At 39.4% G+C, this 13,427-nt stretch overlaps 3 protein-coding genes across 3 annotated transcripts in view; 2 read left to right on the top strand and 1 right to left on the bottom strand.

Annotated features, from left to right (window-relative positions):
* The window catches only part of dna2 (DNA replication helicase/nuclease 2), a 37,037-nt gene extending 35,893 nt beyond the window's left edge, over window positions 1–1,144 (top strand). The window contains exons 22-23 of the mRNA XM_055930763.1: window positions 310–456; window positions 660–1,144. Of these exons, the coding sequence (XP_055786738.1) occupies window positions 310–456; window positions 660–713 (201 nt within the window). The 3' untranslated portion in view covers window positions 714–1,144. The remainder of the gene's footprint in view (window positions 1–309; window positions 457–659) is intronic.
* Window positions 1,145–1,875: 731 nt separating this feature from the next.
* LOC129860433 (phenazine biosynthesis-like domain-containing protein) lies at window positions 1,876–4,378 on the bottom strand. Its single transcript, XM_055930822.1, has 9 exons — window positions 3,993–4,378; window positions 3,752–3,851; window positions 3,402–3,500; window positions 3,181–3,290; window positions 3,012–3,041; window positions 2,835–2,923; window positions 2,547–2,722; window positions 2,408–2,470; window positions 1,876–2,047 (listed from the first exon to the last, which is right to left on the bottom strand). The coding sequence occupies exons 1-9, from the start codon at window positions 4,074–4,076 to the stop codon at window positions 1,935–1,937; spliced, it is 864 nt and encodes a 287-aa protein (XP_055786797.1). The 5' UTR covers window positions 4,077–4,378; the 3' UTR covers window positions 1,876–1,934.
* A 1,684-nt stretch (window positions 4,379–6,062) lies between these two features.
* Window positions 6,063–11,711, top strand: hnrnph3 (heterogeneous nuclear ribonucleoprotein H3 (2H9)). Its single transcript, XM_055930813.1, has 11 exons — window positions 6,063–6,158; window positions 6,848–6,946; window positions 7,070–7,225; window positions 7,665–7,808; window positions 8,324–8,462; window positions 9,085–9,269; window positions 9,392–9,484; window positions 9,574–9,707; window positions 9,883–10,018; window positions 10,126–10,182; window positions 10,288–11,711. The coding sequence occupies exons 2-11, from the start codon at window positions 6,859–6,861 to the stop codon at window positions 10,359–10,361; spliced, it is 1,206 nt and encodes a 401-aa protein (XP_055786788.1). The 5' UTR covers window positions 6,063–6,158; window positions 6,848–6,858; the 3' UTR covers window positions 10,362–11,711.
* Window positions 11,712–13,427: the final 1,716 nt, after the last annotated feature.

Below are 13,427 nucleotides of genomic sequence, written 5' to 3'. Positions count from 1 at the left end.
CCTTGGTCAAAGTACCTCAATTTTGGATGGATAATTAAAACAGAGTTTCTGCAAATTTCAACATGTTATTTGTATAGAGCATGGTGTATGGGCCCTGTGTGGCTCAGTTGGTAGAGCATGGTGCTTGCAACGCAGGGTTGTGGGTTCGATTCCCACGGGGGGCCAGTACAAAAAAAAAGAATGTAAGTCGCTCTGGATAAGAGCGTCTGCTAAATGACTTAAAATGTAAAATGTAAAAATGTATATAAATTGGACATATTGTATGCGTCATGACATTTTTGATCTGTGTGAGACCTGGTCTGTTGCCAGCTGGGTGAGCTACTGAAGGACTGGAGGAGGCTGAACGTGGCCATCACGAGAGCTAAACACAAGCTCCTCATGGTGGGCTCGGCCCCCACCCTGCGCCGCTACGCCCCCCTGGAAAAACTCCTCAACCACCTCACACAGGAGTGCATGATATCCTTTACACTGCCCAGTATGGCCTTAACCATGGTTGAGAGAAATACAGTGGTGAATGGATGCTGTGGAGGTGCTATAATATGTTTATTGTATAGACATCTGTGTTTTACAGGTTTAAACAATGTGTGTTAAGTTGTTGTTTGATGATTGATAATGATTACTGTTCAATCCACTCAGGGTGTTTGTCTTAACTTGCCCACGTTTTCCAGCTCCCTCCAGCAGCCCATGAGGTATTACCCACCACGCACCTGTGACAGAACATCTGAGGTAGAACAGTGCCTTTCCTCCACTCACCATCTGGAAATCAGCCTTTAGACTGATCAAGCAATGTATCAATTCCTCAATATTGATTACTTGAAAAATGACTTGAAATAGTTGATAGTATGCTATATATTTTTTTTAATTAATGTTTTAACAAGAATCCATGGCAGCTATGTTTGGTGTTATTGTTTTAATGCTTTTTATTACAACAGAATGTGACCATTCGAAAGTTGAAGTACAGGCACCATTTAGACTGTAAATCTGCAATGTAGCAATTGCTCAGACATTGCCTCACAGACCTCCGTTAGATTAAGATTGGTAATTAGTCTTGTTTCTGAGCCAGTGCTGATTGTCAAGCTTTTACTTGTTATATTGATGTTATTTTTGAAAATGTCTACGTGAATAAATCATTTTAAGTGTTGTACATTTTTGTTTCCCTTGTGTCCCTGTCAGTAAAATTACAGACTGTTGAAATACAGTCCTCACCATATGTATTTGGAAAATGAATTATAAATTCGAATTCTGATTTCTTAAAATGGGGGGGACACGATTCATGAAGGGCTTTTGTCTTATTAAAGGAGAAGTTTTCTTTATTGGAACCAAATCTGCATTATGTAGTCCAGACACTTTCTTTTTTTGCAATTTCACTTGGTTTTCAGAAACTTACCCTAACCAGCAATACACTTCCTCATGCTTATGTTGCAGTGCCAGAGTTTAGATAAAACATGAACAAAAGCTTAAATAAGTAATTTTAAGAATGGCATCGCTCTGTGTATATAGTGTTGCAACCAATATGTATGAAAATACCCTCACATTAAGTGACATTCTGTATTCTCGCCTCCTATTCAAAACTTGATCTTGAATCCAAAATGCTGGACTATAGAGCCTAAATTTTAAGTTAAGCTTTACTGTCCAAATACAAATGGTGAGGATTGTATGCTGAATGTTCACTAAGTGCTAGTCTACCTGCCGCTCTAAAGGCCGTTGGGCCAGTAACTGAAAAGTTGCTGGTTCGAATCCTGAGCCAACTTGGTGAAAAATCTGCCTGTGCCCTTGGCAAGGCACTTAACCCAAACCTGTAAATCGCTCTGGATAAGAGCATCTGTTAAATTAATAACAACTTGATACAATGGAATAATCTCAAACTCAAATAATCTGTAGCCACAGCTAGGTCTACAGATTATTTGGCTAGGTCGAAGTGAACAGTATAGCCTCTACACAGTTAGAATCCCTTGCAGGACGGTTACAGCCTGGCCAGCGATATTCAGTCTGCCATCATCCCGTAGCTCCAGCTCCAACTCCCCACCACGACTGGAGCACTGATAGGCTGTCACACAGGAGGAGAATGCAGTGTGTTATTGGTAGTTCTTTGAATGATGTTTACATTATTTATTTATTGGATTTTACTCAAGATGTACCTGTCCATCAATATCTGTTAATTGATTGGGTTCTGTGCAATGGAATTTGAACTCCATGTTGCAATGCTGTTTACATTACCCACCACAGAAAGTTGGTGGCACCTTAATTGGGGAGAACAGGCTTGTGGTAATGACTGGAAGTGGAGTAAGTGGAATGGTATCAAATACATCAATCACATGGTTTCCACGTGTTTGATGCCATTCCATTTGTGCAGTTCCAGCTGTTTTCATGAGCCGTCCTCCCCTTAGCAGCCTCCACTGTTACCCACCCAGCATCTTTTTCTTGCCCAGTTTCTCAGACCAGTAGCCTGCAAGGACAGTATGTGCAGAGCCTGCAATGATGTAAAAACAAAGTTAAACTTTCTAAAAGACTACAGAATAAGACTTGGCAATGTCCGCTGTACTGACCAGTCACAGGGTCCTCAGGAATCCCGAACCAGGGGGAGAAGTTTCTGGAGTAGAAGTCGTAGCCAGGCTGACAGCCAGGGGCTCCAATCATGGTGACAATCAGACCCCTAACCCTTCCGCCAGTGTTTACACTGAGAAGAACTGCTGGGTCTGGCTGCAGGGATGTGAGCACTGACCTAAAACCAAACAGTCACTTTTTCAATCGCTTTCAAGTGAAATTTGCCATTCCATCCTGTTTCCCAGCACCAGTGATAATGTATAAAGTAAAGTGTTTTTAATTTTTTTTACCTGTCACAAGTGTCAGCAAGGCGCACCATTAGCTTTTTGGTAGTGCCACAGAGGCACACTTCTTCAACTGACTGGTCTCCCACAGCAGCCTGCAGATACATATTCAGACTGATGGACATGAGCTTAATTCCTCACCATAAATTATAGAAACAGTGGTAAGAAGGATGATGCACTTACATTAACTATGTCTTTAAATTCATTGAGACCCTGTGGATATGAAGTTTCAATTCTGAAGTTATTCTGAAGTTCTGACATTAATTTGCAAAGGCTTTTATGCAATACTTATAACGTGTACAGTGTATATATATGTTGAACATGAATGTACCACATTGATTTCATCACCTACCAGCGGAGTAGGTTTGTTCAGAGGGAAATCCATCACTATAGATTCCCCCTGTTGTTGTACATACAGCTCTCCACTCAAAGTCTCAAATACCACTGTTGTGTTGACATTTTCTTTAGGAAGGGAATTGTGGGATAGAAACAATTTAATTGCACTATATGTTTGTACTAGTTGCCATTCACTTGCTTACATGTGAGATACTGTATTATGTGACTCATTCTTACTTTTTTTGTAAAACAGTACAGCAGCTGAAGCTAGGGTGGCATGTCCACACAGAGGAACCTCATTGGTGGGGCTGAACCAACGCAAGCGGAAGCGTGCTCCTTCAATGCAACACATACCAAAATACATACAAGTTCTCATGTCAGTAATCTTAGGATGTTGTGATAAGTTGATTTACCTTTTCTTTCCTGAGTCCCATATATTCCATTACTCTCATTCTCATTGGCATCAATCACCCCCTCTTGGTTAATTGCAATAAAATAGAGAACCACCAGATGGCAGATTTGGAAAACTTCTGCACAGAAATAGAGTACAGTTTCAACTCTATTTCAGAATGTCTCGAAAAAGATACCTGAGCTGAAGTCATCTTTTGAATTTAGCCTTATGATGAAGGCAGTCTCTGACAGGTTCATTTCAGCAGCAATTTTCTGGTACATATCATCCTGCAATTCCTGTTTGGTTGAGAACAGTCAACAGTATTTTTTTTGCATGATTACTGGTTAGATAACTTAAAGCAAATACTAATGTTGATTATTCAGCAATACATGAGAATATGTAATAAGATGTAATTATGTATAAAAAATTATACTTGCATGTAAAAGGGGACAAACTGCTGCAGGATTTCCTTTGAAAGGTAAATTGGTAAATGCATCAACAATGAATACTGGAATCTCCATTACTTATTAGAGTGGCGTATGCTGATTTCCCAGTGAGAAGTGCAGAAGTTTAACAGCTGCACGCCTCCAAATGGACTTTAACCAGTGGGTGTATCATCCCAAAAGTCTAAAGTCCCTTGCTTCCTCTCCTTTTCTCCTTTTCTTAGTCTGCACTGACTTGATAGTGCTGGCTTGGCTAAAAAATCTCCCCATAGAATAGGCCCACCTTGAAATATTGTTCTTGTCTGTCTTTTCAGGCAGTGCAGATGAATACGATCTTTCATTGATTTCATAGAAACGGACAGGTGTAGCTATCTCTCGGTACGCATCTGCCCTGGGTTCATATTTATTTTTTCAAAATCACAAGGAGAACAACCCACCTTAAACAGGGGTGCGTTCAGTTTGATTCCACATTTGCTAGGTTATGTGGCGGTTTGTCCTGAAAGACACATTTCCCCAAAACCGTGTGTGCACCATTCTTCAACAGCCTTTGCAGTCAATTATTTATATATACACTAGATGACAGATAGGGGGTATTGTGTAAAGCCACCATGCCTCCACCTTGGCACTCCCTCACCGCTGTAAAAAATATATATTTTGGAGGCTATAGAAATATATTTATTAATGTCTACATACATTTTTGCCACATGTATTCTATTACAGATACCTTAATGCATACTTTTACATATTGTGAGCTAAACATAAAAATAAAACATGGAAAAGTACTGTCCCCATTACAACAAACATATACCTAAATACATGTAAATTTGTCTTTCAAACATTTTAATTGAAATACTGTAGAATTCCATGAATTCCTATGGAGAACTGCGCCTACTGGGGAGTGCCAATATGAAACAATTCTAGGTAATTTAATTATTCTTTTAGCCAAATGTCATATTCACAAATTTAAATTTACAATTAAAACACATTTTCTTACCTTACAAAATAAAATGAACAAAATTTTAATACAATTAAATATTCTACCAACAAAAAAGCTGTTATAATTCTAAGTGTGTGCATGTCCTTTAAGGTCCTTGTGTAATGTGATATTGTACCCCCTAGCCCAATTGTCTTTTCTATATTCTTTCTATATTCTTGTGTTCCCCCATGTACTTTTTGTATTGATTTTGTTAATATAAAAAATATAAAAAATAACATTCGTTGGAACACGTCATCGGGTCCAACGGTCGTCTTGCGTCGAACTGCGCATGTGCAAATCATCAATTCAAAGTCACTCCTTCGATATAGAGTTGTTTTTGACGAAAATTAAAACTTGGCAGTTTGTCACTTTAACGAGGTTGGAGTGATAACATGTTCAACTACTTAAGACATTGGCTCGAATCTAGGTTGTGCCTTTAGATTTAGAGAAAATAAACAACTAATTAATAATTTTTCACTTCTCTTATTGCCTTCTCAAACCCCAAATCCCGACCTGGGCCCAGATTCACAAACACTTCTTACGCAAAAACTTAAGAAGTTCATAAAATAGTTCATAAAATAGTTCTTAAGTGCAATTCCTCAACAGTATCTTAATATTGAAGGATTTTTTTAGGAACTTCTCAAATATCTTCTTACAAATCTTATTTGGTTGTTGCTGGGCAACCGTTTTAGCTAGCTATTTATCTAGTATTGTTCTAAAACATGTTCTTTGGTGTAAAATAATCAATAGTGAAACTTTCAGATAAAGTTTGTGTGAATTAAACATGTTCAATGGCTTTCAGGAGCTTTTTCTCACACTGCCCTGCTTAACACAAGGGTTTAGCTTTCTTGGAATTAATCATTTTATTTTCAATAATCTAATTTCTTAGTTTAATTAAGGAGAAACATAAGAACATTTCCAATAACCTTTTTGAGGGGTAGCAACTTTGCTTAACTTTCTTGTTAAGTGTATAGTTAAGGGAAAATTGCAATTAAGAACGTTTTGTGAATCTGGGCCTTTGGTAAATTTGGTAAGCGTTCCCAGAAGTCTCGCGATGTTGCGCCTCTGCGTTTAGAAACTGGTAGAGGGCGGCTGTTGGTAGAAGAGATTTTATGTTCTCGCGACATTACCTGCTGCGGAACTCCCTGTCACCTGAGAAGAACTGAGACCGGGGAAAATAAATTGTAAGACGCGTTTTATCATTTTATTCCCAACATTTTTGTGGCTTCCTATTGAAATATATAATGCTTTTTTATTCGCGTTGAAATTGATATATTTTTGGAACTGGATGGACAGTTTTGTTTTCTGACCTAGACCGTTTGACCGTTGCGATGTCCTAGCTAGCTAGCTTAGCAAGAGTTGGCTAGCTAGCTAGCTAACGGTGTTTAGCGTCTACTCCGGAACAAGACTGGCTAGCTAGATAGCTAATAATGTATTCTCGAAAACATACCATTATCCATCTGGATAGTTTATGGAAATTGGTGATTTAGCCACAGTCAGTAAACTATCAAGGACATCAATAATGACAGAACCCAATTAACAGCGCTTGAGTGAGAAATTAATCTCTCTGATTTCATTATAGTTAACGTTAACTATCAATACTTGTATAGTCAAAAAAAGACCGGTAACCTTGTAGCTAGTTAAGTTAAACTAGTCAATAATTGCGAGGTTCGCCAAAGTCCGAAGAAGATGCAATCGACCTTGAGGCAAACAACTAACATTAGCTGGTTTAACTAGTTAACAATTAACGTTAGCTAGCTCATGTTAATTCCACATGTTGGCCTAGTTAGTACTTTAGTAATGTTGTAAGTTTTATGCACAGTATTACTAACGTTAATGAAGACTTGTATTGCCCTTTTTAACCATGGTCCAGAGGAAGAGACTATGTCTGTGAATGATGATGGGTATGTGGTGAGAATTCGGGGCTTGCCTTGGTCCTGCACCCAGGAAGAGGTGGCAGGGTTCTTCTCTGGTGAGTAGGCCACGTTCATAAAACTGAAAGGGGTTGCATTCAATGGTCACTTTATCGTTTGTTTGCACCTGGCTGGTCAATGAAGAAGGCACCAATGAAGTTAATCTTTTGTATCTCTTGCAGATTGTAACATCGTCGGGAAAGTGAATGGAGTGTGCTTCACGTTTTCCAAAGAAGGAAGGCCCAGTGGAGAAGCTTTCGTGGAGCTGAAATCAGCAGAGGATTTTAAAAAAGCCATAGCAAAGGATAGGAAACACATGGGTCATCGCTATATTGAAGGTATTTTGTTTGACAGATCTCTAATCTGTCTGTTGTCACATTTAGACTTATCAATCAGTCAGCTAGTTGTGATTCAGTATATTATGACTGATGTTGCCCGCTCAAGGATTGACATTAAGGGTTGTCCGGGACAAGTGACCTGAGCAGTTGCACAAGTTGAGCCTGCTCAGAGGTTGCCCCATTGGGCAGGGGATTTTATTTATTAATTTTTACTGACGATAACCAAAATACAAAGTATTTCAGTAGTCTGGTCTTTCTGATTCCTCCCCAGTGTGTTTGTGGAAATAGTTAATTTTATACTTTGGGGCAAGTGATCATAGTCTTCGGCAACCAAATAATACCCATGACAGGCAACCAAAAAAGCCCCAAAACCTGCCCAGTGACCGAGTACCTTTCAGACCTTAATGTCAATCCTTGCCGTTCCTGTCCGGTCTTGTAGTTTTCAAGTCAAACCGTAGCGAGATGGACTGGGTGTTGAAACGCAGCGGTCCTACTGACTACGACAGCTGCAGCGGGTGTATGATACGTCTCCGGGGACTTCCTTTTGGCTGCAGTAAGGAGGAGATAGTGCAGTTCTTTGCAGGTACATACATAGCGCTACTTTAGTAAGGTGTCTATGAACAAAGTGTATGTCTTAAACTATGAATGCAAAAACAGGCCTATTGATGGATTAGAATTTTCAGGCATTCAAGTAAGTGCATGACAAGCAAATACAATTCAAAATAATTAAATCCGTATTTGGCTTTATAAGAATGTGATGACTTAGTATAGCATGATATTCAATCTCTTATAGTTCAATAACATACATGCACACAAATGTACAAATATCTGTTTATAAAACCACATGCAAAGTCACCACATCTTCTGGATGGCATGATGCTGCTCTGATGTTACTGTTCTTTGAATAACATGAAGTCAATGTGTTCATGAATAAAGTTCAGCAGTATGTTCTTGGGTCTTTTGGTGTGTCTTAACACTAAGAGATATCACATTGAAATAGTCAAATAAAAGCGGAAAGGGTTTTTCTTTTGTACATATGGGAATGTTGCAGCTTTTAACATGTCTCCCCTTGTGGGGTTATTTGTCCTTGGGTTAAAGGGTTGAAAATCGTGCCAAATGGGATAACATTGCCGATGGACTACCAGGGGAGGAGCACAGGGGAAGCCTTCGTGCAGTTTGCCTCAAAGGAGATAGCAGAAAAGGCACTGGGGAAACACAAGGAAAGAATAGGGCACAGGTGGGGACGGAAAGTCTGGGCTGGGTATTAATTTTATGACTAATATGGGGCGGGGGGTCATGCATCTTTCCTTTAAGTTAAAGATGGTATGATCATTCATAAATCACACTTTGAATACTTTTTTTTTTTTTTTTAACTTGGACAGTTACCATGCTTAATCTGGGCATTGTCTTCCATTGAATTGATTTGTCAAGCAGTGCAATGGGGGAAAAGGGAATTAAGATCAGTGCTGCAGAATTGAGAGCCTTGACAGTACAATAGATATTGTATGACAGTACCACCATAGAGCTGTTAATAGCTGAATTGTGGGAACTAGGCTATTTATGTCAGAGTGCCATACTGCATCATGATGAAAGTGCAAATTCAAAACCTGCTGCAATATTAGCAGATTATGTGAAAGCTGTGCCATATTGTTACTGCTATTGCTAAAATTAATAAATTGTATTATTCCTTGCCCCTCTAGATGTACAATAAAGCTATCTGTTTGACCCCAACTATTTGGCTTAGATAAAGTTGCCCATATGATATCATGCACAATGTCTTGTCTGCTGATGTTCTCCAAATGGCTATTGTCCCATGTAGTGTTCTTGTCATAACCCCACCTGCATTTAAACCCATCCAGGTACATAGAAATCTTTAAGAGCAGCCGGAATGAGATCCGGGCTTACTATGAGCTCCCCAGAAGGATGATGGGGCAGAGACCCAGTCCCTACGACAGGCCCATGATGGAGCGAGGTGGGTTCTTCCCTGGTCCAGGACGGGGGGGTGCTCTTTTGGACCAAATGCGTGGAGGAGGCTACAGTGGGGGTATGTGCAATAATTTTGGTTAGTGAAGTCAATTTAGTGTTTGAGAATGGACTGGATTGAGGATGGCCAATGGTCTGAAAAGATTATCATTGATTCCCTATTCTCTGTGTCTGTTCACGTAGGCTATGGCGGATTTGACAACTACAATGGCTTCAGTAATTACTGTTTTGGCAATGGCATGTTTGATGACCGAATAAGGGGCGATAGAGGAAGAGGTAAGATATGCTCTTTGCTTTTTAATGTCACACTGAAGGTGTGCCTGCATTTCCTTCTCAGGAAAATGTATTCTGTGCTTGGCTTGCAGCTATAGGTGGCCATGGCTACGGTGGTGCAGGTGATCATAGCTCCCACAGCAGCTCCCACAGCGGCTTCCACAGTGGCCATTTTGTACACATGAGGGGCCTGCCTTTCCGTGCCACTGAGGGAGACATAGCCAATGTAAGAATCACATTTCTCTAGTACCCATAATCACTCCCATTTCTCTTTCCAATGATGTCAACACATTTTAAAGTAAATATTCACAGTCCAATTATGTAACTTGAATTTATACAATCATGGTGGTCAGAGCAGCCCCTTACTCTTTGGTGTGTATGCGTGTGCCTTTTTGGTGTAGTTCTTCTCCCCATTGACTCCTGTGCGAGTTCATATCGACTTTGGACCAAATGGAAAATCCACAGGCGAGGCCGATGTTGAGTTTAGGTCTCATGAAGATGCTGTTTCAGCTATGTCGAAGGACAAGAATCACATGCGTATGTGGATCCCTACTTTGTTTTACCCCCTTTATGATTACCCCACTCTCAAAATGAACCATAAAATATAACAATTTTAAGGTGATTTATTTGTTTTTGTTCTGCAGAACATCGATACATTGAGCTCTTCTTAAACTCAACTGCTAGTGGAGCATCTGAAATGGGTAAGTTTCTTCTCTCATCTGCCTGTATTTCAGAAAACACTCAGACAACAATGGTTGAATCAATGTTTAATGCCATTTCTGGATTTATTTCCTGGTTGGTTTTAGGCCGCGGCGGCGGTTTCTATGGTAACTCAGGAGGCATGGGCTTGAGACGGAGTGGACTGAGGGGGATGTTCTAAACAGGAGTAATCACCATTCTAAACCAAACGTTCAAGTCTTGAAGATTTGTTTTGTATTTGAATGTTTTCACATGTTCAGAAAAAGTACCTACTTAAAATATTTTCCAGTCTCAAAGGGTGGAATAAAAAGTATATATTTGAGCAGTTGCATAGGCTAACCAACTATTGTACATTTTACTTAATACATTTTATATTTAATTCTGTGTGTCTCAGTTTAAGATAATTTCAAGACCATTAGCAATAATGCATATTTTAGTTAATTACTACTATTGTTAGCTAATTTCCCCACTTCTGTCTGCATTTTTCTACGCTTTACAGCTTGATTCAATCAGATTGAGCATTACCTGTGTCTGCCGACATCTGCATAGCAGATTTTGTGGCACTGCGGTATGAGCTGACAAATCGGTGAACAGCTGCTCGTGTCAAACAATTACCTCATCTCTACCATGTTAGAAGTTGAAAACGGCGATAGAAGTGTAGGCTCTATCGATGATAGAAATTACTAAAATGTCAAACCATTGATGTCAGGCTATAAATCCCCCCATCCAAATTAATGTGAAAACATGCCTCTGTCTAATTCGAGTGTTTGAATTTGAATTTAACAAGGCTGCAAGAACTTCTATAATATTATTAAGTGTGCCCTATAAAGTCGGGTGGTTTCGTTGCATCCAATCGCAGTATCCGTGGTACGGTAACGCAAGGAGCTGCATGTGGATTTGACAGCTCTAACACAGTACCACCTCTGACACATCTGATTGAATTTAGCCCTTAGACTTGAAAGTCATTGCTAGCACAGGTTAAAGTGCAGAGGGAGGGAGGGGATTCAGAGAAGAGTCCAAAGTGTAAGAGAAGACTTAGACAGTACTCTCCCTGCCTTAGTCTTTGTACAAACATTGATCCAGGCTCAAGATGTGTGTGGCAGGCCCTATTCAGGTGACTGATGCCCTGGAATGGTGGTATGTTCATGGAAAATCTACCTAGAATTTACAAGCTGTGTCCTCTATTGATAATATCTAAATAATTTGAATTATAACTCATTTACTAATGCTACAGAGGTTTTTTATAATTCCAGCCAGTAGTTTTGAAAGTAGCGCTCACGAGCCAAAAAGGGTCCCCTGAAAATAATGCATACAGATATAGCCATTTATGACTATATTGTAAAAATTCATGAACGTTTTGTTCTTCATTTAAGGTTAGGCTTAAAATCATATTTTTAAGATCAATTGTAGGGTTTGAATTAGTTGCTGTGGTAACTAGTGACGACCTCTTTAGCACTACCTACAGTTTTTAAACTATGGTGCGCAACATGGTTCAGTGTGCCAATAAACCAGCACTCTAGGTTTTTTCAAATTGCATCTGTCTTGGAGCTAGAATTGGGATAAAGTTTACTGTGCTACTGATAATACAGAGTAATGGAGAGCACTGTATAATACAGCGAATTTAGCAAATGAGGCATTTGTGGTACAGTGCCTTCAGAAACTATTCCTTTGTGGTACAGCCTGAATTCAAAATGGCTTACATTTCTCACCCATCTACCACATAATGACAAAGTGAAAATGTTTGTAGAAATTTTTGCACATTTAAAATAATTTGCAGAAATCTATTTTACATAGTGTACCAGTCAAAAGTTTGGACACGCCTACTCATTCAAGAGTTTTTATTTTTTTTTACTACTTTTACATTGTAGAATGATAGTTGACAAACTATGAAATAACCAAAAGTGTTTGAAGAATCTAAAATATATTTTGATTTGTTAAAGTAGTCACTCTTGGCATTCTCTCAATGAGCTTCACCTTGAATGCTTTTCCAACAGTCTTAAAGGAATTCCAACATATGCTGAGCACTTGTTGACTGCTTTTCCTTCGCTCTGCGGTCCAACTGATCCCAAACCATTCAATTGGGTTGAGGTCGGGGGATTGTTTGAGGCCAGGTCATCTGATCCAGTGCTCTGTCACTCTCCTTCTTGGTCAAATAGCCCTTACACAGCCTGGAGGTGTGTTGCGTCATTGTCCTGTTGAAAAACAAATGATTGTCCCACTAAGCGCAAACCAGATGGGATGGTGTATCGCTGCAGAATGCTGTGGTAGCCATGCTGGTTAAGTGTGCCTTGAATTCTAAATAAAATCACTGACAATGTCACCAGCAATGTGGTGACATGCGGAGAACATCCGTTCACCCTCTCTGCGTCTCACAAAGACATGGCGGTTGGAACCAAAAATATCAAATTTGGGCTCATCAGACCAAAGGACCGATTTCCACTAGTCTAATGTCCATTGCTCGTGTTTCTTGGCCTAAGCAAGTCTCTTCTTATTATTGGTGTCCTTTAGTAGTGGTTTCTTTGCAGTAATTCGACCATGAAGGCCTGATTCACGCAGTCTCCTCTGAACAGTTGATGTTGAGATGTCTGTTACTTGACACATCAAGTAACAGACTTGATGTGTCAAGTAACACCAAATTGGGCTGTACTTTTTGACGCTGGTAACTCTAATGAACTTATCCTCTGCAACAGAGGTAACTCTGGGTCTTCCTTTCCTGTGGCGGTCCTCATGGGAGCAAGTTTCGTACACCTGTTAATTGAAATGCATTCCAGGTGACTATCTCATGAAGCTTGTTGAGAGCATGCCAAAATTGTGCAAAGGGTGTCTACTTTGAAGAATCTCGGAAAATACATTTTTTGATTTGTTTAACACTTGATTACATGATTCCATATGCGTTTTTTCATAGTTTGGTCTTCAATATTATTCTACAATGTAGAAAATAAAAACCCTGGAATAAGTAGGTATGTGTTTAATCTTTTGACTGGTACTGTGAAGTATTCACACACCTTTGCTATTACGCTCCAAATTGAGCTCAGGTTCGTTAACTTTCCTTTGATCATCCAGTCCCGCTTTATTTGAAGTGAATCTTTTGGTTTCATAAGCACTACATAGATGCATCTCAAATCATCTATAACTGTATATCATGCTCTATAAAGATTTGTAATGTTGCATAACTGTGACAATCTATTTATGTTCACATTTTGTTCTCTTATGAAGCATGAAATACAGTTACAGATTTGTGACCCAT

Source organism: Salvelinus fontinalis, chromosome 1, assembly GCF_029448725.1.
Source record: "Salvelinus fontinalis isolate EN_2023a chromosome 1, ASM2944872v1, whole genome shotgun sequence".
NCBI classification, from domain to species: domain Eukaryota; kingdom Metazoa; phylum Chordata; class Actinopteri; order Salmoniformes; family Salmonidae; genus Salvelinus; species Salvelinus fontinalis.
Note: the sequence above shows the minus strand (reverse complement) of the source record. Positions and strands in the feature narration are given on the sequence as shown.

Coding starts and splice junctions, on each gene's coding strand:
- LOC129860433 (XM_055930822.1), bottom strand. CDS start 4,076: ATGGAGATTCCAGTATTCATTGTTGATGCATTTACCAATTTACCTTTC. Junction 3,291..3,401: donor TGTACTGTTTTACAAAAAAA/GTAAGAATGAGT, acceptor CCCTTCCTAAAG/AAAATGTCAACACAACAGTG. Junction 2,471..2,546: donor TCCTGAGGACCCTGTGACTG/GTCAGTACAGCG, acceptor ACATCATTGCAG/GCTCTGCACATACTGTCCTT.
- hnrnph3 (XM_055930813.1), top strand. CDS start 6,859: ATGTCTGTGAATGATGATGGGTATGTGGTGAGAATTCGGGGCTTGCCT. Junction 6,947..7,069: donor GGTGGCAGGGTTCTTCTCTG/GTGAGTAGGCCA, acceptor TATCTCTTGCAG/ATTGTAACATCGTCGGGAAA. Junction 9,270..9,391: donor TGGAGGAGGCTACAGTGGGG/GTATGTGCAATA, acceptor CTGTTCACGTAG/GCTATGGCGGATTTGACAAC.